Raw genomic sequence first — 27,508 nt, 5'->3', positions numbered from 1 at the left:
AGCGCCCCCTGCTCAGAGGGCTCCCCCACCCCCACCGCCTGCTGCCTCTGCAGCCATGGCAGCTGCAACCCGGGGCCAGGGCCGTGTTGGCCCGCGTCAATAACCAGCCTTGGGCTGTTCCTGCGATGAAAACAGGAAACTCCTTTGCCAACAGCAATAAACCACCCGGCCGGCTGGATCCTGTGCCCCGGGCAGGGCAGGGCACGGGGCTCCCCGAGCTGGGGCTCCCGGCGGATGGAGGGGATGGGGACGGCAGGGCTGGCCTGGCTGTTATCCCCAGTGCCATGATGCTCTTGGCACCATGGCCCCGGTGCGGTACTTGGGCCCCCCACCCCTGCTCCGGTGGTGTCCCCCTGCAGCCAGGCCTCGGGGACCCCAGGTTTGGCTGGCAGAGGAGATGACACTGCTCCCTTCGACCCCGGCAGCCTGTCCTGCCTGACAGCCCGGGTTGGGAAACTGAGGCACGGAGCAGAGCAGACACGCACCTTCCTGGCGGCAGTGGGGTCCCGGCTGCTCCCCCACTCCCCGGCAGGGTCAGCCTGGGGCAGGGCGATGCTGGGGGGCTTTTGTCTGGGGGGGAGCCGAGAGCCCCATTTCTCACTGCCAAGGGCATGGGGGCCGCACGGGGGACCCTGCAGGGAGGAGGGTGGCTGTGGTAAGCGGGGAAGGGGCTCTGCCAGGGGGGAGGTTGGTGAGCAGGGTCCCTGTCAGAGACTGTGTCTCCCATGGCACACATGCATGTTTGCACACGCCTGCATGCACACGTGTCCACACATCTATGGGCACGCTCTGTGCGCATGCCTGTATGTGTAGGCATACGCCTACCCGTGCACATGCATACTTACTCACGCACACGTGCACATGCACACACATTCACGCACACATATGCACACTCACACATGCACACAATCATGTGCACATGCAAACTCATGCACATTCTCACTTGTGCAAATGCATGCATGCACAGTCATGCACACGTGCTCATTCATGCACATGCACACGCATGCACTCACTCCTGCTCACTCCCTCATGCACCCACGGCTGCAACACACTTTCTCCCACCACTTGCTCGCTGCCACCAGCAGCAGTTTGGCTGTCGGTGTTCCCCTGGTGCACCCCATCCCCCCACCCTGTCCCCCCAGTGCAGACGCCGCCTGTCCCCATACAGCTTTATTGTGCCGCGAGTACATTGAGGGGACAGCGCGGGGATGGGGGGATGAAGGTGGCTGGGGTGGGGGTCAAAGGGCACAAACCAGCTGCACCCCGTCCCGCGGGGAGCCCCCACCCTGGGGCTGGGAATGGCCAAGCCTGGAGCCGGCAGCATCCCTGAGAGCCAAGGACCAGCCCCGGACCCTCGCACTGGGGGGTACCGGATCCCCTCGCCCCCCTGTCCTGTGAGGCTCTGCCTCACACCCCTGTGGGGGATGCCTTGGAGGTCCGGGGGGGGTGGCTGTCGCCGCTGTCCTGGTGCCCTGGCTGACAGCAGGCTGGGTTACTGTCCTGGGGGGCCAGGGGGGCCCGGCAGCCCCGGGGGGCCTCGCAAACCGGGGTCCCCCTTGGGCCCCATCGGGCCAGCCTGGCCCACAGCACCGGGGGTCCCAGGGAGTCCTGGTTTGCCCCGCGGGCCAGGGGGGCCCACTGGCCCTGGCACCCCAGCCGGCCCCGGCAGGCCAGGGTCACCCTTGGGTCCACCCTGTCCCCGAGAGCCAGATTGCCCAAAGCTGCCCTTGGCACCCTTGAGGCCAGGGAAGCCTTTCAAGCCCAGGGGACCCCTATCACCCTGGGGGCCAGGGGGTCCTGGGGGGCCAGGGGAGCCCTGGGGTCCCGGCGAGCCCATGATGCCCGTGTCGCCCTTCTCTCCTTCACTTCCTGGTGGGCCCTTGACGCCCGCGTCACCCTTGAGGCCACGGGGGCCCGGCAGTCCCGGCACACCTAGGGGGAGAGGAGGGGGTGATTAGGAAGCATGGGGCGGGGGGGTAGGACTCTGAAGTGGGGAGAGAGCGGGATGCCCCAGCCCTGCAGCCCTTGCTGTGGGCTCCAAAGGACACCCGGCATCGTGCATGGGTGTGGGGCCACTGCAGGGCTCCCCCTAAAACCAGGTCCAGGAAACGGCTGGGCTTGTTAATTCGGGCAGCCCTGTAATGATGCTGATGTAGGTGTGATATGGCTCCAAGCTGGGCGGTCCATGGCAGAGCATGAAGCTGCCAGGGCGTCCATGGGCTCCATGGAGCTGATGGTGGAGCCAGGATAGCCCCACTGCTCCCCTGGGTGGATGGATATGTCCCAAGGCCACCTGAGCCACCAGGGAGAACTCTGGGCACCCTCACCATGGGGCAGCCATATCCTCTCCAGCAAGAGGAGTCCCTCTGCAGGCCAGCCGTGCTGGAAGGACATGGGTCACCTCCCCGCTGTCCCTGTCTCCCCACGCAGGGACAGCTCTGCAAGCCAAGTCCACACAGCTCCATGCTCAGGATCCTTCTGCACCACGGGCAGGTGTCTGGGTGCATTCGTGCACATCCCAGCACTGCCTTGGCCTTAGCGATGGTGGTTTGGGTCCTCCACCACCTGCCTGGGGTGCAGGGCACTCCCAAAGAGCCCAGATCCCACCATGCTCAGCCACAGAAGAAACAGCCCCCGAAGCAGCCTGGCCCCAACCCACCCCCCGGCAGGGCTTAGGCTGTGCCCACCAGGCTGCACCTCACCTCGTAAGATGGTGATGTTTTTCAGCATCTCCCCATGCCGGACATCCACCACCTTCATCTCCTCCATGACCATGGACAGGTTGCGGATGTCAAAGTCCAGCCGGGCACTGAGCAGGCTGTAACGCTCCCGCAGCAGGTCTGTGGTGCCCTGGACCAGGCTGAGGGACTTGTTCAGGTAGTAGAGCTCCTCAGCATGGGTGTGGAAGCCCAGGGTGCAGGAGAGCCGCACGTCATCCAGGTAGCGCAGCATGCTGTGGACGTGGCTGTCGGTGGCGTTGATGTTGGCAAAGATGGTGCTGATCTCGATCTCGTGGGACGTCATGCGACCTTCTAGGGTCTCGAAGCGTTCAGCCGTGCGGTTCTGCGTGTACCTGTTGTGGTAGCGCAAGTCATTCATGTTCTCCTCATGGTCATCCAGGAAAGAGGAGATGTTGTCCAGCTGCAGCTGCAGCCCCATCACCTGCAGCACCAGGTCGTGCATGCTCTCCGAGTTCTGGCCGACCTGTCGAGCTGCTGCACCAACGCTGCCTTGGATGGTCTTCACCAGCTCGCTGGTCTTGGAGGAGGTGGCCCGCAGCCCGCCAAAGAGGCGGGTGTAGTTCTGCCACTCGGTGACAATCTTCTGCAGCGTCAGCGTCTCCTCATCCGTCTTCCTCTGGATGACCTGGATCCAGTCAGAGGTTTGCCCCAGGGTGAAGTTCATCTGCTGCATGGCTGCTCGGACATCATAGCGCTCCTGGGCCAAGCCCTTGAGAGAGCTGTCTAGCTGGGAGGTGACCACCTGCCAGCCCCCAAGCTGGGCCAGGAACTGCCCCAAGCTTTCGTTGACCTGCCGGACGGACAAGGAGCAGTTGTCCACCTCACTGGTGATTTTGTTGCTGGTGGATGAGAGGTGGTCATGGGTCTGGGAGGTCCGGTCGAGCAGGATTTCTTGAACTAAAAGCATCTTCTGGATCTCCTCCAGCTCACCCTGCAGCTTGGTGATCTCCTGGCCCAGCTGTCCCGTCTCGTGACAGACGGAGCAGTTTCCCGAGGTCTTCTCATCTGAACAAAGGGCAGAGGGGTCTGTTACCCTACCCTGTCCCTCACTGGGCCTGGAGACCCTCCTGCTGAGAACCAGAGAGGAGGAAGGAGCCTCACCATGGTCTGTCCTTGCAGACCCTGGAGATGGGCACCACAGACCCATGACTGGGCCAACCCTGACGCCACCAGCCTGCACCACCTCCCCACTCTCATCCTGCTCCTGCCACCTCTGTGCAGCAAGTTCTCCAAAAAGCCCAACCCCACCAACCCCACCCTCAGAGTGGTACAGTTCTCTGTCCCCAAAATCTTGGGAGATAAGTGGGTTTTGGCCCTGGACCTGAAAAGTAGAGGTGCTTCAGCCCCTGGCTGGCAGCACCGAGCAGCTGAGATCCACTCAGCTGGAGGGACACGTGGTGTTGAAGCCTGGAGAAGACCTTCAGGTCCAGGTACAAACCACTCACCCAGCCCCTGGAGATCCTCCTGGATGGACACAATCTTCTTCTCGTAATAGGTCTGGGCTGAGCTGATGTCGTTGGAGATGGAGTTGACTTTCTTGAACACTGTGGAGGAAAGGTGGGGGGTCAGGGGGAGGTGGGCAGGTGTCAGGGTGAGCTCATCCTCCACACCTTTCCTCCCAGCTTGTTCCCTGGCAAGGAGGGTGGCCAGGGCTTGAGGCGCCAGGCTGGGCAGCTGGTGGGTGCTGGCTCTGTGGGGTGGGTGTCCCTAGGGGCTTTCAGGGTCAGGGCTTGGCTAAGGTCTACAAAGCACCTCCAGGGGCCCAGCCCCAGGGAGCGTGCCATCCCTGCGCTGAGCCTGGGAGGCTGTTTCTTGCCTGTGGAGGTGATGGGGTGGCAAGCTCTGGGCTCTGGGGTGGTTTCTGAGGTCCCCCATGGGGGTAAAGCCATCCTCCGGTGAGGCGGCATCACACCCAGGGTTCTATGGGTATCCCAGGGGCAAGTCAGCATGAGCTGGATGCTTCTTTCCACACCTGGGTGCTGCAGGTGCTTTGGGGGAGCCCCAGTATCCCCGAGGGTCTGCCCCAAGGAGGGGAGGCAGGAGCCAGACCCCACAACCCTGCCCAGCACTCACCTAAGGCAGCCAGCACGGTCACGACCACAATGAGGAGGATGGAGAAGACGTAGAGGACTTTGACGGCAGCCTGGAGGGAAAGGTTCTTCTGGCACCGTCTGCAGCTGGTCTGTGCCCTACCTGAGCGCAGAAAGGGAAGGATCAGGCCCTGCTGCACCCCCTGCCCACCCCAGGGGATGTCCTTACCACTCGGTCGGTAGCTGAAGGTTGGCATCTCCTCTTCCTCTCCTCCCACCGGCTCGTCTTCTGAAAGCCAACACAGGAGGGACCTGAGCTGCCCGCACCCTCCTGCTCCCAGCCCTGGGGATGCCGGTGGTCCCTGGGGACACTGGCTGAGCCTCGGCGGTCCCTGTGGACACCGGCTGAGCCTTGACACAACCCAGCGTCCCTGGGAAAAAGCTGGGAAGCCACACGGGAGCCATCACTGCAAGCCAAAGCCTGGTGGCACCAGCCTGCAGGGTCCTGTCCCTGCTCCCCTGCCTGCTTCTGTGGCACTCAGCTGGGCCCTTTGCACTCCGAGACCACAAAACTTGAGGAAATTTGTTTGAATTTGGCTAAAAAGTGGGGGTGAGGGAGAAGCTGCTGGCTCCCAGCTCCCAGCCCTGATGGGCTTTGTACATTCCCAGCCCCTTCTCGCAAAAACCATGGGAGCAAAGAAAACCCACATGCCACCCTGGCCACCACCCAGCCTGGACCCCCAGCCCGGTGGGGGGCAAGTTGGGGTGTTGCTGCTGGGTCCCACCCACGGCTCGGGCACAGGGGACGCACTCAGCACCGGTACCCAGCCCCGAAGGAGCCCGGGGCAGGGGATGGTGCCTCCTTCCCTGGCTCCCCAAAGCTCCCCTGGAGCTGTGCCGTGCCCGAGAGCCCCCTGCAGCCCCCCGCCAGCTCAGCCAGCCCCTGCCCGGGGCCTCCCCGACCTCCCCTCGCTGGCAGGAGGGTTTCCAGCTGGGGGTGCCACAAGGGGGGCTACAGGCACCGTGGCACCGGCACCCCCCACTTTATACAGCCTGGCTTCCCCCAGGCAGAAGCAGGCAGGGGACAGGAGAGGGGCTGCAGGCGGCGGGGCCCCCTGGGCTGGGGGTGGCAGTGATTCCCTCTGTCCCCCCTGTCATGGCCCTTTGCTTTTCAGCTGCTGCAAATTTTCCTTTAGGGCCCCATGGAGTCAACAAGTGACGGGCTCTGAGTGAGCGAGGGTAAGCCTTGGAGGCTCCCCCCCCAACCTGTGTGTGCGGTCTCTGGCCATGGCGAGGCCGGCGCAGCCCCCCCCATCCGTGGGGAGATGCTGCCCATGTGGAACAGGAACACGTTGGGCTTTGGAGGGTGCCAGCTGCCCCCCCACTCCAGCATGGCCATCCCCTCCTGTCCCCCATGCCACCAGCCCCACTCTTCTCCCCACAGCTCCAACCCCCCCTCCCTGGCTTCCCCCCACTCACCTCTCATAGCCCCCGAGGTGGGGGGCAGTGGGTGCAATCCTGCACCAACCCAGGCCTCACCGCCCCGGTTCCCGCATCCGCCCCGGCACGTCTCTTCCCGGCGAGCGTCAGCGAGCGGCCAGCATGGCCGGGACTGCTCCCCCCCGCCGGCCCCCCGCTCCCAAAACTTCCTGGGGAGCCTTCAAAAGCCACCACAGCGGTGGAGCATCCCCATGGCCGCCAGTTTGCCCATGACCTCTGCCCACGCGGGATGGGGACGGGTGACTGGTGACGGCAGAGCCCGGCTGGGCTGGATGCTGGCCACCAAAAGGCGAGGCGCTGGGATATGTGCTGGAGAAGAAAGGCTGGTCCCGCGCCCGCCCTCCTTCCCTCCAGCCCTAATGACTAACAAATGTCCGTCTGACACTGCGCTGTGCTGTGCCGTGCCAGCCTCACTTGTCTGGGAGGCCTGGGGGTCTGGGGAAAGGGTCCTGGTCTGGGGAGAGGGTCCTGGTCCAAGGGCAGCAGGGCTCAGGAGTCTGGCTTAGGGAGATGGGGGGCTGGGGTCAGGATTGGGGAGCTAGGGTTTGGGTATGTGGATCTGGGGCAGGGATATGGGGTGATGGGTCTGGGGTCTGGCCCCTGGGACCAGGTCAGGGATGTGGGGTGCTGTGGTTCAGGGTCTGGGGTCCTGGCTGGGACCCAGGGTGCTGTGGTTTGGCTCCCGGCTTTGGGTTCAGAGTGGTGGTCCCAGTCCAGAGACGTGGGATAGGGGTCCCCTGGGGGTTGGGGATGTTTGGGGGTTCCTTGCCGAGACCCCCTCCCCACCAAGGCTTTTGTGTCGGGCTGCTGCTGCCCTCTGCCGAGACCCGGCTGGGCTCCCAGGCAGCCTTCCTCCCCACATGGCCTCCCTCCTCCTCCTCCTCCTCCTCCTCCAAGTGCCCCTCAGACACCTCTGGGACACTGAGGGAGGGTCTCCAGCTGGCCAAACCTCCACTACTCCTGCAGCAGCTCCCTGCTTGCCCCAGCCCAGGCCTGCCCCTCTCATCTGGGTTTTATTAGTTGATTTTCCATAATATTCCCCATACCAGCACGTGTCTACCCCCTCGTCACTCGGATGCAGCTCCTGGACATTGCCATCTCGTATTTTTGGGTCCTGCAGCCTCCCTCTCACCCCCCTGGCCATTTCTGGGATATTTTTTGGGTCTCTCGGCTGCTTCCTCAAGCCTTCCCCAACACATCATACTGGAGAACGTACCAACACCTATCACCATCATTTTTTGATCGCCAGAGCCCCAGAAGTGATGCTCTTGCAGTGGTTGTGTCCTTCGATGCCCCAGCCCATGACATCTTCTTGGGGTTCACAAGGTGGCTGCGGGAGGGTGCTCACTGGCAGCTGAGGTCTTCTTCCCACCATCTTCATCCTTGGCAGCTGCAGTGTGCTGCTCTTCCTCAGCCCCTTCAGGCCGTCCCTGATGACTCACAGCTGGTGGAGCCAACCCAGAGATGTCCCCCTCAGCCAAACCTGGCTTCCTTCGGCTGCAGCTCTTGGAACTGCTGCCTTGCTACGGGATTTACCAGCTGGCTAAATGCTGGTGCGGCATCAGTGATGGGGTTACTCTCCTACGTCCCTGCCGATTCAGCACTTGGGCTGCTGGCTTGCCGCAGAAGCACTAAATATACTGCTGCTGGGGTGGCAGATGGGTCCCTGCCACGAGTCACCGGACTGCCAGTCCCTGGGCTACCTGCCATGCCCTGGATCCTGCCATCAAGTGCAGCTTGTCATGTGAGTGTCCCCAGGTGAGCCCACAAGTCGGCTCTCATTAAACACACACGAGCATCCTCTGCCTTCAACCAGCTGATGGACCAGAGCTTGGGGTTCCCAGGGTCTGTGCAGCCACCGGGCTTATGGTCACCCTCTGCTGCCTTCACCACTTGGTTTAATGATTGGACTGGATGACCTTAAAGGTTTTTTCCAACCTAATGATTCTACAATTTCTATGATATTAAGTAGCAGAGGGGCTCCTGAGAGCCAGCAGGAGATGGAGAATGATACAGACAACACTTTGAAGACCATGAGGAGCAGCATCAGGAGGTCACCCGGAGGTCAGTAAGTGGGGCTGAGACTCGGGTGTTGGACACTGGCGGCTCCCCTCTCCTCCTCCACCATTCCCAAAGGCTGCTGAGCCTTGAGCTGCGATTCCCCGGTGTTGTGGGTGAACCCCTGTGGGCAGTGGAGTGTGAGAGGCAGAGAAGGCCTTGATACTGTGCAGGCACTGTGACAACTAAAGCATTCCTCTGTTATCAACGCTGTTCTCAGCCCAAACACAAACCACAAGCTGCTATGCAGAATTTAACTCTATCCCAGCCAAACCCCATGCAGAAAGGAAGAAAAGCAAGAAAACTTGTGGGTTGAGATAAAAATTGTTTAATAAATGAAGGAAAAGTGGAAAAAGGGAAAGAAAATAAAGCAAGCAAAGCAAGGGATGCCAAGGCATCCTTTTCTCAGTGTCTTCCACAGTCCTGAGCAAAAGCTGGCCCAGCTCTCCCAAGCCTTGCACAGGACTGGGGATGGCAACACCATGCCAGTGCTTCCAGCACTGCTGGAGAGCCCAGCACCGTGCTGGATGGTATGAAGAAAACCAACTCCATCCCAGTCAAAACAAGTAAAGTCTTCCCTCCCTGCACTTCAACACCATAGCAAGAAGATGTTGCGCATTACTCAGTCCTGCTTAAAAGCCCCCCAGTCTTGCCTAAAAGCCTCCCAGCCCTGCTTACCCCCCCCCCCACCTAAAAGCCCCCTAGCCCTGCCTAAAAGCCCTTCAGCAAACCCAGTGCACCCATTTTCTCCCCACACCATGAGACACGACACACGGAGACAGCAATCTCATAGATGAGATGGGGGACTACAGCCATGGAGCATCCCCCTCCTCACAGTCCCTTGGTAGCATGCCTTCAGTCCAGTGCTTGTAACTGGTCCCATCCTCCTGCAGCTGTCTGAGCCAGGGGAGGACGTTGTCCTGGGGGCAGACCTCCTCCTCACATCCACACTTCATCTCCAACGGGAAGCCAAAAATAATTTGGTAAGGGCTTAGCACTTCTCCCCGTGCCCGTACAGATCTGAACCCCGCCAGGATCAGGGGGAGCATCTTCACCCACTCCCTGCCAGCCCCCAAGGCCAGCTGCTGCAGAGCTGCCGAGGCCGGTCCCACCTGGCTGGGCTGCAGGAGGTCGCACAGCAGCTCCACGCTGCATGCCTCCATCACCAGCTGCACAGCATCCCGGAGGAAGCATGGCACGTGCAGCAAACGGATGGCACGAGGTGTCCCGTACCGTGTAAAAATCTCCTCGAAGAGCACCTTGACTGTCTCCTCTGCTGTCTTCTCCCACACTGGAAAAGCCTCCACCCATCCTGAAAACTCATCCTCCACCACCAAGAGGGAGTGGTACCCCTCCTTGGTCTCAGGGAGGCCACTGATGTAGCTCAGCTGGAGCTGCGACCATGGCCCCTCTGCCCGCTGGGGCAGCACCCTGCCCACTTCGTTCCTGCCCGCAGCACACAGAAGGCAGCTCCGCACCCAACGGGCCACCTGCTCACTGTCACCTTCCCAGAGTGCCACCTGCCGCACCCTTGCCAGGGTCCCCTCTGCCCCCTCATGCAACCAGTAGTGACACCGGGCGATTATTTCTTGCTTCTCGTGCTTTGAAGGCTCCCAGATGTGGCAGCTGCCCACGGCCCTGCCAGACATCGCCCTGGCCCTCCTGCCCACCTTCTGGCTCCAATCCTTCTCCTCCAGGTCCTTGCTCCTGTCCCCTCCCATGCACCTGATGTGCAGCATCCCTGGGTTGGTGTGGACCCACTGGAGGATGCTGGGCCATAAACCCTCGCCGGAGCTTGCCCACGATCCTGATTCCCACTCACCAATCTGGCTTTGCAACTCTTCCACCAAGGACCAGCAGCTGGTGTACAAATAGAGGGGTGAGGAGCGTTGGTGACTATACAGGAGCTGCTCGAGAGCCTCCAGCTCTGCATCGAGCACCAAGCTACTCTGGGCCACCCCGAGCAGCCACCGCTCTTCCAGGTTGGCCGCAGCAAAGCTGATGGAGTCGGTGTTGTCGCTGGCCATGAACCACACGTTGGCCTTGGGGACGTGGGAGGGCAGCAGCCGCAGAGGGGGAGCGGTGGGGACTGGGGTGCTGGGAGGGTACCTGCACTCAGGCTGGGGGCTCTTTGCCATTGCCCCCGTGTTCACCAGCAGCAGAGTCCACTGTGCTGGGTACGGGTTCGTCCCGCAGGACCCCAATGCTTCACCCCATACAAGATACTTCCAAGGGGAGTGGGGCATCTGGATGACAATGGGGGCCAGCCCTGTGAGGGTCTCAAATGCCTGCACGGCCCAGATGGCTGCCAGGCACCCCTTCTCCTGCGGCAGGTAGGAGGCCTCATGGCTCTTCAGGATGCGGGAGCTGTGTCCCACTGGCACCAACCGGCCCTGCTTGTCCTCCTGCAGCAAGGAAGCTCCTATCGCCTCTTTGCTGGTCGTTAACCTGATAATGAAGGGCTGGGACTTGTCAGGGAACCGCAGGGTGGGCGCAGTCAGGATGGCGTGTTTCAGGCGGCTCAGCTCCTGCTCCTGCTTTGGTCCCCATTCCCATGCGACCTGCTCAGCGGTGAGGCGGTGGAGCGGCCGGGCCAGCTCCCAAAAGCCAGCAATGTGATCCTGCAACGAGATGAACTGCCCGAGCAGCGAGCGGAGGCTGTGGACATCCCGTGGGCAGGGTGCTTTGCTGATGGCCTCCAGCTTGCTGGCCTGGATCTCCCTCCCCTCAGCCCCAATTGTCATCCCCAGGTAGTCCACCTTGGGCTGCACGAGCTGCACCTTCTCAAACTTGGCTTTAAATCCTGTTTTTTGGATCAGCTTTAGGACTGTCTTTGTTCGGGCTCTGGTTTCCTTTTGGCTTCTCCCAGTGATGAGGATGTCATCGACGTAGGAAAAAACCCAAGGCTGATCTCCTCGGGGCAGCTGGAGCAGCATCTGAGCCACCCGCCGGTGCACGATGGAGGTGGTGCTGTGGAAGCCCTGGGGCAGCCGGGTGAAGAGATACTGCTGGCCCCTGAAGGTGAAGGCAAACCTGGCTCTGGAGTCTGCTGCTAAGGGTATGGCGAAGGAGGAGTTCGATAGATCCACCACTGAGAAATACTTGCTTTTGGGGCTGATGGTGGCAACAAGGGTGGTCCTGTTCAGGACCACTGGAGCCTCCACCATGGGGGTGGCCTTGTTGATAGCTTTGCAGTTGAGCGTCAGACGCCATGTCTTCCCGTCGCCTTTCGGGATGGGATGTAAAGGGCTGTTGGAGGAAGAGGTGCCTTTCACCACCACGCCATCAGCCAGCAAGTACTGCAGCATGTTCGCCACTGCCTCGTCCATATCGTCTGGCAATGGGGGTTGCCACTGGAAGGGCACCGGTGCCCCACTCAGGTTCTCTTCCCCGGACACCAGCCCACAGTCCATCTCGTATTGCGCCCACACATATGGGAATTCCTCCCTCCACTGCTCTTTGTCCTCAACCTCTACCACCTTGACATGGCAGGCTAGCACCGCAGGCCTAGGAAGAGCTGGGGAACCTCCCTGCTCCAGGAGGTCATCGTCAGAGTGTTCCCAGATCTGCTCATTCTCAGATGGCTCCGGCATGGCAGGGAGGTGCTGATCATCCCCATATGTGGTCCCACTGATGGAGACGGGGGTGTCGTGGCACACAGCAAGGTACAGCAGCTGGGGGTACTGCTGCACTGTGGTGATGTCCACATGGGTGTCCACCAAAGCATTCACCTCCTTGTAGCCACCCACCCTGGCTCTAGCCACCCCCTGCCCCTGCTCCTGTTGGTGGGTTTTGTTCCCCATCTCTGTAGGGTATGCCTCGGTTTTTGTCTTCAGGATCTTCTCCATCAGCCTGACTGCCAGGTCCCTCGTGGACCGCCCTTCCCACTCTACCATGTCTTCTCCCAGGCAATGCAGCTTCTCCCACACTTGCCTCCTCTGCTCCTCCCCAGACCTTCCCTCTGCTGATGAAGGGTTCAAGTCCTGCCTGTCCCTGTCCCCTCGAGGGACAGTGGCAGCATCCTTGTCCTCCACCCACAAGCCCAGGCTCTGGGGCAAACCAGTGGTCCTTCCCTCCTCATCCCCGCTGGTGCCTGCCTGGACCAGGGGCTGAGTTCGACCCACCTGGTCCCTGTGGCCATCACCCCCCCTCACCACAACCCCATCTTGCACTTTGCGTCCAACAATTGGCTCATCCCAGCCATCTTCCCTGAGGTGTGGGATGCTGCTGCAGATGTTGACTGCCGTCACCGAGGCCATGTGCTCTTCCTGCTGGGCTTCCCCACCTCGGGTGGCTTTTTGGCAGGTCCCTGGCTTCTCCAGCAGCCCCAGCGCTTTCTGCTCCAGTTCGGTGCATCTCTCAGCAGCCTGTGTCTGCAGCCTGGTGGCTCTCTGGCTCTCCTTGGCTCCTTGGAAAGTCCGGCACTGCTTGCTCCCATTCTTCAACTGTGCCATGTGCCACAGCAACCGCTGGTCCCTGCTCAGCCGCCAGCCTTTACCAAGGCGCTGGAACCAGGAGAAGTTAGCAAACTCCTTCTCCGTGTCCCCCACTGCCGGCTGCTGGGGGAGAGCATCTTCCACCCAGGGCTTGTGACTGTTCTCCTGGATGAGCATCCCCAAATCTGCTGCTTGCGAGGCTGGCGGAGGGGAAAATTTCCCCTTCCGCTTGTCCTTCCTCCAGAAACAGGCCATCACCACGAGAAACAGGAAGGAAACCGGGTGTTACCCCGACGGCCCCTCACCTTCGCCTCCCACCGCTATGGCACAGGGGTTTGCGGGAGGACTGGGGGCTTGCAGTAGCACTGAGGGATGTCTGTGTGTGCCAGCACCGGTAGGAGCGGCAGCGAAACGGTTACAAGGCTGCTCTGTGTCTGGGGAGGAAGAGGAAGATGGTGGAGGAAGAGGAAAGTTGGTGAGGCCTCTCTCAGGGGGATGATGGCAGCAGTGTCACAGCTGAGATGGCCCCTGCTCCGGAGATGTCCCCTCTTCTGCAAGCAGTGGGGCTGCAGAGGACAGAGTGGGGTGTGAAGCCCTGCGAAAGGGAGGGAGCACCAGCCCCCCCTCACCCCCAGAGCCTGCACCCACCTTCTCCGTGGCCGTGGCCAGCCCAGGCCTGCTCCAGTTCACCCAGGGGCTCCGGGGACCCCGTATGATCTGAGGGGAGCATGCAGCCAATGTCCCACCCATGGTCCCAGGAGAACATGCACCTATGTGTCCCACCCATGGTCCCAGAACTTGCACCCTCATGCACCCACATGACCCACAGACGGTCCCAGGGAGTTCTTGCATGCCCATGTACATGTGTGTCCCACACATGGTCCCAGGAGATCTTGCATGCCCATGCACACGCATGTCCCACACACAGCCCTGGGAGAACATGTACCTACGTGTCCCTTGTACAGTCCCGGAAGAGCCTGCAGCCCCATGCACATACATGTCACACACACGGCCCTGGGAGACCTTGCACCCCTGTGCACACACATGTCCCATACATGGTCCAGGGAGAACATGTACCTACATGTCCCCTGTACAGCCCCAGAAGAGCTTACAGCCCCGTGCACACTTGTCCGCCACACATGGCCCCAGAAGAGCTTGCACCCCTGTGCACACACGTCCCACACACGGCCCTGGCAGACCTTGCAGCCCCATGCACACGTGTGTCCCACACACGGCCCTGGAAGAATATTTACCGACATGTCCCCTGTACAGCCCCAGAAGAGCTTGGAGCCCCATGCACATGCGTGTCCCACACATGCCCATGCACACTTGTGTCCCACACACAGCTCTGGGAGAGCTCGCACCCCCGTGCACACGCGTGTCCCATACATGGTCCAGGGAGAACATGTACGTACATGTCCCCTGCACAGCCCCAGAAGAGCTTGCGGCCCCGTGTACACGCGTGTCCCAGATCACACATGCCCACGCACACTCGTGTCCCCCGCCCGGCTCCGGGAGATCTTGCACCCCCGTGCCCCCACGCCCCCCGCCCGGCCCCGGGAGAGCGGGCCGCCCCCCACACACACACGTGCCCCCCGCCCCCCGCGTGTCCCGTACCGGATCACTGCGGGCGCCGGGCGCTCGGTACCGCGCGCTGCTCCCTCCTCCCGCTGAGTGGGGGGGCGGCCCACTAGCCCCCGCACGCCGTCCCGCCCCTTCGCTGGGCGCCAACCAGTTCTCCCAGTTCCGAAAACTGCGTGTTTTTGCACTGGGCCGTAATCGGCAGCCGAGCAATTGTTTCTCGGCCCTGGGGGCGGGGGTGGGTGGGGGCTGCGGTCTGGGGCCCTGGGGCCCTTAAGGGAGCGTGGGGGGAATGGGGGGGGCATGGCAGAGGGGGGAGGGGGAATCGTGCCTCAGTTTCCCCCGTGGCAGCGAGGAATGTTGCAGCTCGTGGGGTGAGGGGCATGGAAGGGGTGCGGGGGGGTCCCGCTCAGCCACCTCCCCCGTGTCCGCGGCCGCGGGTGGGAAGGGGATGCCCCGTTGTACCGACCCCCCCCCCCGCCACCGCAGCACCCCGTCCCCCCGGGTGGGGGAGGGGCAATAACGGCCCCCGGGGGGATGGGGTGATTGCGGAGATAACAGGGTGCGCAGCGTCCGACGAGGTTTTACCCCCCCAGATTGTAGCACCCAGATTTTGGGGACCCCAGGGAGGGTGCAACCCCCTCCCCGTGCCGGGGGGCCGTGCCGGCGACGGCCGTGGGAGATACACGCCCATCCCCGCGGCACCGCGGCGCCGCGCACCGGCACGGCGGGGGGTGGGGGGGGTTGGAACGTTGGGGGGGGGTTGGAACGTTGCGGGGGGGCACCGCGAAGAGAGGGGCGGGTCGGGCTGGGGCCGGTCCCGCCGGTTCCAGAAAGCTCCGGGGCCGGAGCGGGGCGGACCCGCAGTGTCGTAGCCGGATAAATAAGGGGCGGGCGGCCGCGGCGGAGCTCGGAGGGGCGACCGGGGTGCAGGTACGGCATCCCCATCCCATCTCACCCCTTTCCTATCCCCATCCCCTTCCCACCCCATCCCCTTCCCATCCTTTCTCTTCCCTGCGATGAGCTTTGCCGGTCTCAGCCAGCGCTGCAGCCCCGTCCCGGGCTGGGGACTCAGGGGTCCCCCCTTGGGGTGCCCCTGCCCTGCAGCTGGGGTGCAGTGGGGTGGGAACGATGGGGGCTCCATGCCCGCTTTGGTGGTGCAGGGGTTATGCCTGGGGGTCAACCAAGGGGGGGGGGGGGCACGGGGGGGGGCCCTGTGGGGCAGAGAGGGGGGCTGTGCACCCCAGGGTGCCCCCCCCCCGCACCTCCGGGCCGCGCGGGGGGGGAGGTGGTGCAGCGGGCGATGCTTGGCCCTGCCGGCAGGAGTTTCCCACAATGCCCTGGGATGGGCAGGATGAAGCTGAGCCGGGGCGGGGGGGGGGGGGGGGGGGGGGCGCGGGGAGGAAGAGTTATTTGAGGGGCAGCACTGGGGGGAGTGGGCAGCAGTTCCCACAGCCGGTGCTGCAGTGGGAACTGGGGGGCGCTGGACCAGTGTCGCTGGGGGGGAACCGAAGCCCCACTGCGGCTGGACCATTGCAAAAGGTTTGGGGTTTGTTGTTTTTTTTTTGGGGGGGGGACGGGGTCAGCCATTGCACAACCCCGGTGGCCCTGCCGGCTCCAGCTCTGGTGGGGTGGAGTGATGGGCGAGCTGGGGGTGCCATCCTTGGCATGGCACCCATCTGGGGATGGGGGCTGTCACTGGATATTCCCTGCCCATTCCTGCTTGCAGCTGGCAGGAGCCCAGCCCTGTCCTGGCTCTGCCTCCCCCCCCCCAATCCCCCCTAGCCCCTCTCCATCTCCCAGGGGGAGCAGGGGAGAAGAAAGGCACCGCTGGCTCCCATGGCGGGGGGAAATCCGTGCCCGGTCACTGCTTTGGCCGCCTGCCCTGCCTGGCCGCGGGCCTGGGGCTTGTTTGTGCCGCAGGCAGGCGGGTGAGGGAGGGGGGGAGAAGGTTCCACATCCTGGCCCCCCAGCTGGGGCTTCGAGCGAGACCCCACTGGCCAGGGACCCTCACTCCTGGGGACAGCTCCCCCAAGTAACAGGGCATCAGCTCAGTCATTGCTGTGTCCTCAAAATAGTGCCCCGGGGGGGCGTGCTGGTCCCCACTGCTGACTCAGAACCCCGTGTCCCAGGGAGGGGGGGCAGATCCTGCTCTGAGCCCCTGCTCTGCCCGCACAGGCAGCTGCCTGCAGGACGGGACCATGGCGCTGCTGCTGCTCTCGCTCCTCGGCCTCCTGCTTGCCTGGGAAGGGGGCCAGGCCCTCGTCCCCCCCAGCGAGCTCAAGCGTGAGTGGGGGAGCTCTGGGGAGGAGGGGAGCAGCCCGGGTGGGTGCTGGGGTGTGGGGTGGGCAAGGGACCTGGCAATACCATGCCCAGGGCAGTGCTGAGTGGGGAGGATGCAGGACCCATGAGGTTGGGTTAGGGGGGGGTCACAGCTTTTCATTTTGGGGGGGTGGATGTTCCCTGCAGGCTGGGGGAGCAAATGGGGTGTCTGTGGTGTGGGGGGAAAGCTGTGCCTATGGAGGGGCTAGATGGGTGGGGGCACAGCATCATCCCTGGGGGGCTGGGAGCTCAGGGTTGGGGCTGGATGCTTTTCAGTGGCGGGAGAAAGGAAGATTCTGCCCCTGAGCTCCCCCCTGAGCTGGGGGGGCAAGGGCTGGCGTGGGCACAGCGAGAGCCGGTGGCAGTGGCCAGACAGGGATGGCACAGCCTGACGGCTGCCCTGGCACGAGGCCGTTCCTTGGGGGGCAGCTGGGGGCTCATGGCCAGCACTGCCCAAATATTGGGGGTGGTGGGCAGGGAGATGCAACCCCAGCCCAGGCGAGATTTTTGGGTCACTTTTCTTGAGTTCTGTGAGCTGTTGGCAAGCAAACAGGACTCTGCACCCACAAATACTGCTCTTCCTCCTCTCCTGCCCACCCCCTCCAGAGATGTCAGCAGCTGGCAGCAAATACATCGACACAGAGGTGGAAAATGCCATCAACGGGGTAAAGCAGATGAAGACCCTCATGGATAAGACCAGCAAGGACCACCAAGCCATCCTGCACACCTTGGAGGAGACTAAGAGGAGGAAGGAGGTGAGTGAGGACGAGGAGGGTGGCTGCTCTGACCCTGGTGCCCAGAGCCCCTGGTGGGGCTTGGTGTATCTGAAGGGTTTGGAGGATCTCACGCCCGGCCGGGGTCTGTGCATCCTGGGAGCTGGGGGCCAGGGGGGGCGGGGGAAGATGCCCTCGGGGCTGGATGTGGGTGCCTTGCAGGAGGCGGTGCAGCTGGCCCGGGAGAAGGAGCAGCAGCTGGCAGCGAACCAGGAGGTGTGCAATGAGACGATGCTGGCGCTCTGGGAAGAGTGCAAGCCCTGCCTCAAGCAAACCTGCATGCGCTTCTACTCCCGCACATGCCGCAGCGGCTCGGGGCTGGTGGGGCGGCAGGTGAGTGGTCCCACAGCACCCGCTGATGCTGGGGAGGGAAGGATTTTGGCCTGATCCTTCTCTCCTGCCTGGCAGCTGGAGGAATTCCTCAATCATTCCTCGCCCTTCTCCATCTGGGTGAACGGCGAGCGCATCGACTCGCTGCTGGAGCGGGACCAGCGGCAGGAGCGGCAGTTCGAGGACCTGGAAGAACGTTTCGGGTTGCTGGAAGATGGGGTGGATGGCATCTTCCAAGACAGCACCCAGGTCTATGGCCGCATGTATCCCTTCTTCCGAGCACCCTTCAGTGGCTTCCGCGAGGCTTTCCGTCCCTCCGTCCAGCATGTCCGCTTCCCCGTGCGCAGTGAGAGGTTTTCCCGGGAGCTGCATCCGTTCTTTCAGCATCCCCACCACGGCTTCCACCACCTCTTCCAGCCGCTCTTTGAGATGACACAGCGGATGCTAGAGGAAGCACAGGGTGGCTGGGAGCACTCGCTGGGTGGCTTTGCCTCAGGTAGGGTGCTCGCCACAGGCGAGGTGTCATGGGGCCCCCAGTTTGGCTGGAATCAGCAGGTTTATGTCGTATCCGTCGTCGTGTCCCCCCCCTTCTTAATAGGGTGTGACTAACTTAGAGGATGAGCTCAACCCTAACACGACACATCAGAGAATCCCCACGGGAACCCAGGAATCACAAGCTCCACTGTTAGCAGAGCTGGGCTGGGTGTTTGGGATTTCCCCCACACACACACAATCTTGGCTGCTGGAGCTGCCACCATCCCAGGAAGGTGTTTGTTTTGGGCAGGCAGTGCCGGCTAACAGTGCCGTCACCGTCTGCCACCGCAGCCCCGGCTCAGGCGGCTGGGAAAAGGGATATTTCGAAACAGAGGTTGGCAGGGAATGCTTTGCTTTGGAAAAAACAGCTGGAGGGGGGTCGACATTCCCTGAAAAAAGCACTTTCATGTCCCCCAAGAGCACCTTGGGGTGTTGGCTGGGGCCAGCCCTGCAGCTTTGCCCAGGGTTGGGGGGATCTGGTGCTGCCCCCTGCCAACCCTGCAGTGTTTTGGGGTGCTGAGGCCAGACTGGGCTTTCCACAGAGTCCCGTAACTTCAGTGACGAGCGCATGGTGTGTCGGGAGATCCGTCGTAACTCAGCCGGCTGCCTGCGGATGCGGGATGAGTGTGAGAAGTGTCGGGAGATCCTCTCTGTGGGTGAGCTGGGGCCGGGAAGGGCAGGAGGGACGTGTTTAGGGGTTCAGATGCAGTGGGGTGTGAGGGGGCACATGCACCGGGGCTGGGGGGGGCCTGAGATGTGGTGGAGTGCAAGATGGTGCATGCACTGGGGCTGGGGGTGAGGTGATGACATGCAGGGGGGTGTAAGGGGGTGCATGCTCTGGGGCTGGGGTTGAGCCCTGGCACCCCCTGATACCCCCCGCACCCCCACCCCAGACTGCTGGCAGACAGACCCTGCCCAGAGCCAGCTGCGGGAGCAGCTGGAGGATGCGCTGCGCCTGGCCGAACGCTTCACGCGCCGTTACGACGACCTCCTCCATGCCTTCCAAGCTGAGATGCTCAACACCACGAGCCTCCTGGACCAGCTCAACCGTCAGTTCGGCTGGGTCTCACGTCTGGCCAACTTCACTAAAGGCAATGACGGCTTCCTCCAGGTCACCACGGTGAGTCCCACCAGCACCACAGCATGGCCAGAGGGCTCAAGCCCCCCCCTCTGCCACGGTCCCCCATGCAGGGCCGGCAGCCACAGAAAGTGGGTCAGGGGGAGAAAGAGGCAATTGTGCGCCTGACTGGGCATCTGTTGGCACAATAGCTGGCTGCGAGGCTGGGTGCCAGGGCGAGGGGCCAGCACAGGGGCTAGCCCGGCTCTCCTGGCTTTGTCCCCCGCTCCCAGGTCCTCTCCAAGACTCCCAACCTCGAGGACCCCTCAGCCCCCCCTGACACACAGGTGACAGTGCAGCTCTTTGATTCGGAGCCGCTGTCCCTCACCGTGCCTGGGGACATCTCCTGGGAGGACCCCCGCTTCATGGAGATCGTGGCTGAGCAGGCGCTTCAGCACTACAAGCAAAATGTCATGTGAGTCTGGGACCCCCCATCCCCATGGCAGGGCTGGGGGGGAGCCATGGCGTGGCTCACCCCCTCCCATCCTTCCTCCGGCAGAGAGTAGCCAAGTGATGCTCCCCACCACTGCTGCTGCAGCCCCGGTGCCACACCAAGCCCCCTCTGCAGCCCTCTCCCTGTGCCAGGGGGTTTAACGCCACTGCCCCCCTCCCCATGCTGCCAGGGCCCCTCTTTGGGCCCCAAACAGAGAATAAAGATAGAGTCAAACACCCTGACTGCGCTCTGCCTTGCATCTTTGGGATGGGCCCTGCCAAGCAAATAAACCTTGCAAAAAGCAGCCACGCGTGCCTGGGGCCGATTGTGGGATATTGTGAAAGGGGGGGAGGGAAGCGAAGGACCTGGCTCCCTCAAACCCACTCTGGCAGGAGCCTCTCCACCAACGACCCAGGGGCTTGCTGCGGTCTCCCATGCCCCATGTGAAAGGGGTCCAGGTGCCAGGTCCTTCCCCTCCTTGGGGACACAAAGGATCATGCCCTGCGTGACCACCGCCCCACTAGGGACAGAGGAGACTTGGCCCCCACCCTCCTGCTGGGGCCAGACCCTGTTCCCCAGCCACGCTGGGCCCCCACACAGCCCTCCCCACAGCCAGCACAGACCCACAGGGAGTTAGCTGTGGGCAGATGCACTTTATTGGGGGGGAGAGACAGGTTGGGGAGCAGCGGGATGAGACCCAGCCCTCCCACCCCCCCACCCTGAGCCCCTTGTGAACAGGGGCAGAGGCTTTAATCTCCCCCGGGGAAGGGCAGGCACAGCCTCACCATCCCCTCCCGGAGCCCTGGCAGTGAGGCAGGGGAGAGGTTTCTCCCTCAAACAGCAGCAGGCTGGCAGCTGGCATCACCACCACCGCGCCGAGATGGTGCAGGGAAATAAATCGCGGGGCCAAGCCCCACACAGGGTGGCGAAGGCTCAGCTCTCGCTGTTGATGGCCGTGGTCTCCCCCTGCAGCAAGCCTTCGTGTTCGGCCGTCCTGCTGGTCTCCTCCACGCGCCGGGGCAGGCGGGCGAGCAGGGGCCGGTGCAGGCCATTGTAAAGAGCAGCACCCACCAGCAGCACCCCAAACCCCAAGATCTCCAGGCCATGGAAGGTCTCCCAGCCCACAGCCAGGCTGACAGCCCAGATGACGAGGGTGCGGAGGCTGTCCAGCACCATGCGGGTGGTGGCACTGATCTCCTTAGTGACGCTGATGCCAGCAAAGTTGAAGAAGGCGATGCTGCTGATGTTACCCAGCAGGGCCAGGGCGATCAGGGGCTGGTGGCCAATCTGGCAGAAGGCATCGAGGGCATCTTCCAGTGTCCGCCGAGGGTTCCCACTGAAGCTGCCCGCTGGGATGTAGTACATGGGCACCAGCAGCAAGGCCAGGATGATGAAGCCAAAGAAACCTGGATGCAACGGGGTGTCAGCTGGGCTCCAAGCACCACTTGGGGCTGCCTATCCCTAGCCCCCTGCCCCCAGCTAACCCCACCTTCCCTGTGGGACCCAAACCTCCACAGCAGCACCCACTTCACAGCCTGCAGTCCCCTCCCCGCACAAAGCAGCCCTCCCCTGGCTGGGTTTGCAGGATGGGGCACCCCAGAGTGCTCAGCCACCTCGGCTGATGTTGCAACAGACCTTCAGTGCCGACGGCCCGCAGCGGGTGCACATCGTGCTTGTAGACAAATTTCTCCTCCAGCACCATCTGGATGGCAACAATCACCTGCGCCATGATGATAAGCAGGTCACCTGCAAGGAGGGGAGAGAAGTGAAGGCAAGGGGAGATAAATGAAGGCAAGGGGAGAGAAGCGAAGGGGGGCTGAGCCCCCTTCTCCCAGCCCACCAGACAGGCAGCATGGCAGAGCCATGCCCGGAGAGCCAGGCACATGCCCTGTGGGGAGTTATTTCCCCGCCATGGCCATCCCACCTCCCCCAAGGGCCACTATGTACCTGTTATCACCTCGCTGAGCTTGTGTTTCTGGTCATGAGAGCTGTGCAGGTCAGCCAGCCCCACCACCACCAGTCCCACAATGGTGACCAGGATGCCCAGCCACTGGCTCAGCTCCAGTTTGCGGCCCAGGAAGGCCACAGAGAGAAGCCCGGTGAAGATGATGACGGATCCTCGCAGCATCTGGAAGCTGGAGGCACTGGTCATGTTCAAGGCTGCACAGGGAGAGACAGACCCATGAGCTGCATGTGCTGCTGGAGCCAGCTAATGCTGCCACCCCTCTGCTTAATAGTCTGCTGTGGTAATTAACAGCATGTCAGTGATTAACTGCAGGAAGGGGCAGTGATGCTGTCTCCCCCCACTCCTATTTAGAGCTGGCAGCAGAGAGGTTTGTGCCAAGATGCAGCCCCATGTCTCTGCTCCATGGGAACACCACACCCCCTGAGGAAAACGGCTTACTGAGCCCTGCTACAGCTCGCTGCATGAGTGGGAAGTGTTTGCTCTGACCCCTCTAACCTGCTTCAGGGTAGACACCCTCCAGAAACATATGCACCGTGGAGTCCTGCAGCCCAACAGCTGAGTCCAGCCTCAGGGACAGCCAGGTCCCTGCAGGGCAAGGGGGGACAGAGGTGGCATCCCTGTCCCCAGCACTTACCCACGTACATGATGCTGGTCCCAGTCATGTCACAGAGAGCAGGGGGTAGGAAGAGCAGCGGGCTGAAGGACTGTGATGGGGCCATGCTGGGCTCCAGCCTGAACCGATCCCTCCACACCAGCAGGTAAAACACCCCCAGGCAGGAAAATTCACCCAGGAACATGCCCACAGCCTGCAAGAGAGGCGGGTGAGGGGGGCTGGCCCTGCCTGCAAGGCCCTGCCTGCCCCGGACAGGGGGCTCACCTGAAGGAAGGGGTGCTGAAAGCCATGCTCCTCCGTCCCACCGCAGCCACTCGCACTGAAGTTATCAGCCCACCTACAAGGCAGAGGAGAGGGTGATGGTTAGAGCAGCGGGCAGCGGAGAGCCAAAGCATACCTCGAGAGCCAGCCCAGGGCTGTCCTCTAGGCCATTAGCCCCCCGAGGTGACAGCTCCGGGGACAGGACATCCATAGCGAAGGAGACAGCGGGGAAGGAGACACTGCTGTGGCTGCCCTGACCTGCCAGCAGCTCCTGGCCCAGCTCCCGGCCCTGAGTGACAGGCAGAGAAACTGATACCTCCATGTAACAGCCCTGCAATCCGGTGTCCCCACGCCCATCGCTGCCAGCACGCTCGGCCAGAGCTGGCCAGGCAGCACTGTCTCCTGGCTGGGCAGACCGCGACAGTGTGGTGGTGGGGGGGGTCACCCCAACCTCTTTCCTCCTCTGTATGTCACCAGCCTTAAAGATGTGGGGGCTAAGGGACACAGGAGTCAGAAAAGATGTGTATCACAAGCTGGGGGCAGCAGCTTCCTCTACTCACACCTTCAGCCGTGGTTTTGGGGCACAAACCTCCTCTTTTGGGTATTCCAAGCAGCACAGAGGGCAAGGCTGGATAAACACAGGCTGTGGCACAGGTTCCCATGGCCTGTTTTGGCAAGGATCTCCCCTCTTTAGGGGCCATCTGCATTGGGAGGGGACCCCAGACCCTCAGTGGCCAGCTGCCAGCCCCCAGGCCACCCCCAGTGTGGCAGTGCACCTGACACAGGCAGGCAGGCACCCCACTCTCCTCCGGCCACTTTTTGCTGATGCTGAGTGGCCGCAGATCTGCTGAGCTTGCAGAAACAGCATGTGAGTGGAGATCAGGGCAATCCCCAGCTCGTCCCCTGCTGCTTGGCGAGGGGCTTTTCAGCCAGGCCAGCAAGATTTAGGAGTGAGTCAGCCCCGGCTGACATGCCACAGCCCCTCTGCCACCGGCCAGCTCAGGTCTGTGTTTTGCAAGAGGCTTTGGGGCCACACGTGGGTCTCATGAGCTGTCTGAGAGCTCGGTGCCATCTCCTGGCTCTGCTCTGCCCCGCGGGGGTCTGTGCCTCTGTTTCCCCATCCAGGGACCTTGGTCTGCCGGGGCAAAGCTGGAGCCTGGCCATCTGGTGAAACCCCACTGATGGCCCACGTGTCTGCCCAGCAGCACTGGGACGAGCTGGCCTGGCAGGTCTGGCTCGCCTGGGCAGCTTTTGGGAACATCGTCCTCACCCTTGCTGTCAGGGCTGGGAGCACCCCAGGGTGCTCTCCAGGGGAAGGGCCTCAATCCAGTCCCTGCCTGGTTTTTAGGGTGAGCTGCAGGACAAAAGCAGGCACACGGAGCCTGGTTTTGCGGGTACTCGGATGGCTCCTCCCCAGCACCATACAGCCGGCCACAGCACCCCTTGACAGCACCTGCAAGAGGGCTAGAGAGCCCCAGCTCCCCTGGCCATGCACCCTCTTCCCTCCCGCATCGCCTGGAGCTGGGTCCCCAGCCCTATGGGACACCCTAAAGCCCAGCCCTGGCCAGCTTTGGGGGGGGGGGGGGCGGGGCACAGGGCAGGTCCCGGAGCCCTGCCAACACAGCCTGGACCACAGCCTGGCCTGGGTGGGAGGGGAAGGGCCCCCTCACCCCTGCGTGGGGCTGCGGGTGCCGCGGGGAAAAGGCCCAAGGGCAGTCATCCCCAAAACCACGGAGGGGACCCGAAGCCCAACCCGGGGTGGCATGCTCGGACCTTGGGGCCACCAGCCATGGGATGGATGGAGGGGACTAGAGGCCTGAAGACCGGGCTTCGACCCCTGCGGAGGGCGCGCGGGGCCAGGAGGGGCCCAGGCCACGCTGAGGCCCGGGAAGGCCCCGAGCAGGACGGTGGGCCCAGCCCCGAGCCCGAGGGGGCCGAGGCTGCTACGGGACCCTAGCCCCGGGGTGCGGGTTCCCCGCCCGCCGCCGGGAGGACTCACTTGGCCGCCAAGGTGTTGATGGAGCCGGTGACCAGCATGAGGGCGGCCAGGCCCAGCTGGTACCGGGACCAGGCCATGGCCCCGCCACCGCCGCCGCCTCCCGCCCTGCACCGGGACCGCCGCCGGCCCAGCCCCGCCCCCTGCGGGCAGACCCCGCCCCCCTGACGCGGTAGACCACGCCCCCTGACAGCATAGGCCCCGCCTCCTGGCCGTCCCGCCCCGCCCCCGACTGGCCGCCCTCCGCCCCGCAGCGCCTGACCGCGCCCACAGGCAGCGTGGCCCCGCCCCCGCTGCGACGCGCGGCGATCCCGGTGCAGCCGGTCCCGGTGCCGCCGGTCCCGATAGGCCCTGCCCCGGTGCCGCCTGTCTCAGTGCCACCGGTCCGGGTAGGCCCTGCCCCGGTGCTGCATGTCCCGCTGCTGCATTCCACGGTGGTGCATGCCCCTGTAGGCCCTGTCCCCGTGCCGCCTGCCCCGGTGCCACCGTCCCCGTGTCGTGCACCCCGCCGGCCTCGGTCCCGCCTCTGGGGCCCCGCGATCCCCGCGTGGCCCCGTGCCGGCATCCCAGTGCCCCGCTCCCGGGCCCACAGTGCCGTGGGCAGTGGCCCCGGGACCTCCGTCACGCGTGACCCCGTGTCCCCACCGTGGCGGTGCCGGCAGGTGGCGCTGGCGGAGCAGGGCCGGGCCCCGCCGCGCTCCCGAGCCCGGCGGGCCCGACGGGCCCGGCCCCGGCCTGGGTGACCTTCCCGGGGATAGCCCTGCCCCGGATGGCCCGGGCAGGGGTGGCCCTGCCCGGGGTAACAGTGCCGGGGCTAACCCTGCCCGGGCTATCCCTCCCTGCCTGGATTAACTGCCCGGGATAACCCTGCCTAGGCTGCCCCTGCCTGGACTAACCCTTTGCGAGGCTGGGTGGGGGCGCTGTCCCCGGGCCACCCTGGGGTGTCAGGGCCATCGGTCACAGATGCAGCTCCACGGCAGCCCCCCTCAGCCCCCGCCCCCCCCCAGCTCCCTGGGACTGGTTGTCGGGGGGTAGTTCTCCCCCTCAGCCCCACTGGGGACCAGCCCTGGCCCCTCTGGGGTCTCACCAGCCACCTGTGAGCCCCAGCCCCAAACCGAGGGGTGCCAGAGGGCCCCTCCACACCCGGCAGCAGGCTCCGCTGCCGCCCGCTCCCCACCCCCTCACCCCCCCAACCCCCGCCTCCAGCCTCCCCGCCAGCCGGAGATAAACTGTTTTTCCATCCAACGTCAGCCCCAGCGGCCATGACCTGTGGGAGGCTTCGGTGGGGGGTGGGGGGAGAAAAATCCACTCCAAGGGCCTTCTCCAAGGCTGTCTGCACTCAGCAGTTAACCCTTCCCGTGGCTGGGGGTGTGGGCAGCGCCTTCTGCCCTCTCTGCCCCCAGGGATGCTGTGGGCAGGGGACCTAAACGGGACCTGGGGAGGGGTGTGATGGGGAGGGTACTGAAACGGAGCCCTGGGGAGGGGTGTGATGGAGATCGAAACGGGCTCCTGCAGAGGGGTGTGATGGGGAGGGGACTGAAACGGGGTCCTGGGGAGGAGTGTGATGGGGAGCAAGCGCTGGGTTTGGTGGCTTTGCCATGGGGGGCTCCTCCTGAAACAGGGCCAGGGCACAGCAGCTCCCCCAGACCCTGGGGGACCGGGACACCCAGCAGCCGCTAGTACCCACTGCCATCGGGCTGATGGGTCTACCTCTGGGAGCTCTGGTGACCCCTGTGCCTGCAGCACCCCAAGCATATCCCGATCCCCCCCCGGTGGGGACCCCACGTCTGAATGGCAAAGGCAAAGGAAGCAGGATGCGGCCACCTCCTCCCAGCCCCGCCGACTTCTTCTTCAGTGCCACTGAGCGTGTGGCCTCACTCCAGCCAGCAATACAAACACTCCCCGTGTCCCCCCTGTCCCCAACCCGTCCCTCCCCATGGAAAAATACTGGGTGACAAGATGTGAGGGGCGAGCAGGGGGCACGGCGGAGAAGGCAGCCCCCCTGTGGCAGGTGGCTCATGCCTGGAGGGGCCCAGCCATGCATCTTCATGGGCACTGGGCCACCTGCCGGTGTCACCTGTGGGTACAATACAGGGTGGGCCAGCTGGGGCTCCAGTCCTGGGATGGGTGAGCGTTCCAAGGACATGTGGGTGAGCGGTGGCAGAGCCACTGACTTCCAAAGTCCCCTGCAGTGTGCACAACATGTGCCCACCCTCCCACATCAGTGCCAGCCTGCACAGACACCTGTGTGGGGCCATCCAGGGTCCCTGGGGTCCCCAGAGGGGAGGAGATGGGACTTTAGGGACACCCAGCCCCACGGGACACTGCAGCCACAGACCAGGAGGCACCCCCCTTCACCCCCAGAGATGCTCCCCAGCCCCATGTAATTAACGAGGCCATGAAGCCCATCCTCTCATTAACAGAATGTTTAATTCTTCCATCTCCTGGGCTCTGCTTCCATTTCCCCGCGCTCGAGGCTGCCAGCCGGAGCATTCCCATCCCTCCCCATTCACCTTTTCCTGGGGGGGGGGGTGTCCGCCCACCTTCATACACACACTTTGCCCAGGGTCACAGGCAGATGTGGGCAGGGACACTGCTGCCTGCATCCACCTTGTCTTCATCGTCATCTCAAAAGCAGCTGCCCCAGCGCTGGGGGAACCCGCACCCAGCCCTGATGCCAGCTGAGGAATGGGGTGGCTCTTCCTCAGGGTGCACTCAGTTCTTGGCTGCAGGCAGAGGTTGAGGGGGCAGCTCCGGTGCTGCCAGGTACCCCCCAGGCAGAGCCCACTTGACCGCTCCAGTGAGGTGAGGAAGGGA

At 63.5% G+C, this 27,508-nt stretch overlaps 4 protein-coding genes across 8 annotated transcripts; 1 reads left to right on the top strand and 3 right to left on the bottom strand.

Annotated features, from left to right (window-relative positions):
* Positions 1-1,157: 1,157 nt before the first annotated feature.
* On the bottom strand, positions 1,158-6,608 carry SCARA3 (scavenger receptor class A member 3). 4 transcript variants are annotated; one of them, XM_037393019.1, is made up of 6 exons: positions 6,251-6,608; positions 5,001-5,060; positions 4,815-4,934; positions 4,187-4,285; positions 2,703-3,746; positions 1,158-1,932 (listed from the first exon to the last, which is right to left on the bottom strand). In XM_037393019.1, exons 1-6 carry the CDS (start codon positions 6,255-6,257, stop codon positions 1,493-1,495), a joined length of 1,770 nt encoding a protein of 589 aa, XP_037248916.1. In that variant the 5' UTR covers positions 6,258-6,608; the 3' UTR covers positions 1,158-1,492. The 4 variants fall into 4 exon arrangements, with proteins under 4 accessions (XP_037248916.1, XP_037248917.1, XP_037248914.1 ...); XM_037393020.1 differs by having other exon boundaries at positions 5,004-5,060; XM_037393017.1 differs by having other exon boundaries at positions 4,815-5,060.
* A 2,033-nt stretch (positions 6,609-8,641) lies between these two features.
* LOC119150291 lies at positions 8,642-14,512 on the bottom strand. Its single transcript, XM_037392702.1, has 2 exons — positions 14,383-14,512; positions 8,642-13,331 (listed from the first exon to the last, which is right to left on the bottom strand). Exon 2 carries the CDS (start codon positions 13,018-13,020, stop codon positions 9,136-9,138), a length of 3,885 nt encoding a protein of 1,294 aa, XP_037248599.1. The 5' UTR covers positions 13,021-13,331; positions 14,383-14,512; the 3' UTR covers positions 8,642-9,135.
* A 637-nt stretch (positions 14,513-15,149) lies between these two features.
* On the top strand, positions 15,150-20,097 carry CLU (clusterin). 2 transcript variants are annotated; one of them, XM_037392922.1, is made up of 9 exons: positions 15,150-15,279; positions 16,525-16,632; positions 17,275-17,423; positions 17,604-17,774; positions 17,850-18,267; positions 18,848-18,961; positions 19,199-19,425; positions 19,656-19,837; positions 19,922-20,097. In XM_037392922.1, the coding sequence occupies exons 2-9, from the start codon at positions 16,548-16,550 to the stop codon at positions 19,926-19,928; spliced, it is 1,353 nt and encodes a 450-aa protein (XP_037248819.1). In that variant the 5' UTR covers positions 15,150-15,279; positions 16,525-16,547; the 3' UTR covers positions 19,929-20,097. The 2 variants fall into 2 exon arrangements, with proteins under 2 accessions (XP_037248819.1, XP_037248820.1); XM_037392923.1 differs by lacking the exon at positions 15,150-15,279 and having other exon boundaries at positions 16,501-16,632.
* Positions 20,098-20,488: 391 nt separating this feature from the next.
* SLC35F6 (solute carrier family 35 member F6) lies at positions 20,489-24,825 on the bottom strand. The gene is made up of 6 exons (XM_037392947.1): positions 24,695-24,825; positions 22,699-22,771; positions 22,456-22,627; positions 21,803-22,015; positions 21,491-21,601; positions 20,489-21,261 (listed from the first exon to the last, which is right to left on the bottom strand). The coding sequence occupies exons 1-6, from the start codon at positions 24,769-24,771 to the stop codon at positions 20,789-20,791; spliced, it is 1,119 nt and encodes a 372-aa protein (XP_037248844.1). The 5' UTR covers positions 24,772-24,825; the 3' UTR covers positions 20,489-20,788.
* Between the last annotated feature and the right edge of the window lie 2,683 nt (positions 24,826-27,508).

Source organism: Falco rusticolus, chromosome 6, assembly GCF_015220075.1.
Source record: "Falco rusticolus isolate bFalRus1 chromosome 6, bFalRus1.pri, whole genome shotgun sequence".
NCBI classification, from domain to species: domain Eukaryota; kingdom Metazoa; phylum Chordata; class Aves; order Falconiformes; family Falconidae; genus Falco; species Falco rusticolus.
The sequence above is the reverse complement of the archived record's forward strand: the minus strand, read 5'-3'. Positions and strand labels throughout refer to the sequence as shown.

Coding starts and splice junctions, on each gene's coding strand:
- SLC35F6 (XM_037392947.1), bottom strand. CDS start 24,771: ATGGCCTGGTCCCGGTACCAGCTGGGCCTGGCCGCCCTCATGCTGGTC. Junction 22,016..22,455: donor GACCAGCATCATGTACGTGG/GTAAGTGCTGGG, acceptor CTCCCTGTGCAG/CCTTGAACATGACCAGTGCC. Junction 21,262..21,490: donor GCGGGCCGTCGGCACTGAAG/GTCTGTTGCAAC, acceptor CGTTGCATCCAG/GTTTCTTTGGCTTCATCATC.
- SCARA3 (XM_037393017.1), bottom strand. Junction 4,286..4,814: donor GACCGTGCTGGCTGCCTTAG/GTGAGTGCTGGG, acceptor TTTCCTCCACAG/TGTTCAAGAAAGTCAACTCC. Junction 1,933..2,702: donor AAACATCACCATCTTACGAG/GTGAGGTGCAGC, acceptor CTCTCCCCCTAG/GTGTGCCGGGACTGCCGGGC.
- CLU (XM_037392922.1), top strand. CDS start 16,548: ATGGCGCTGCTGCTGCTCTCGCTCCTCGGCCTCCTGCTTGCCTGGGAA. Junction 16,633..17,274: donor CCCCCCCAGCGAGCTCAAGC/GTGAGTGGGGGA, acceptor CACCCCCTCCAG/AGATGTCAGCAGCTGGCAGC. Junction 17,424..17,603: donor AGACTAAGAGGAGGAAGGAG/GTGAGTGAGGAC, acceptor GGTGCCTTGCAG/GAGGCGGTGCAGCTGGCCCG.
- LOC119150291 (XM_037392702.1), bottom strand. CDS start 13,020: ATGGCCTGTTTCTGGAGGAAGGACAAGCGGAAGGGGAAATTTTCCCCT.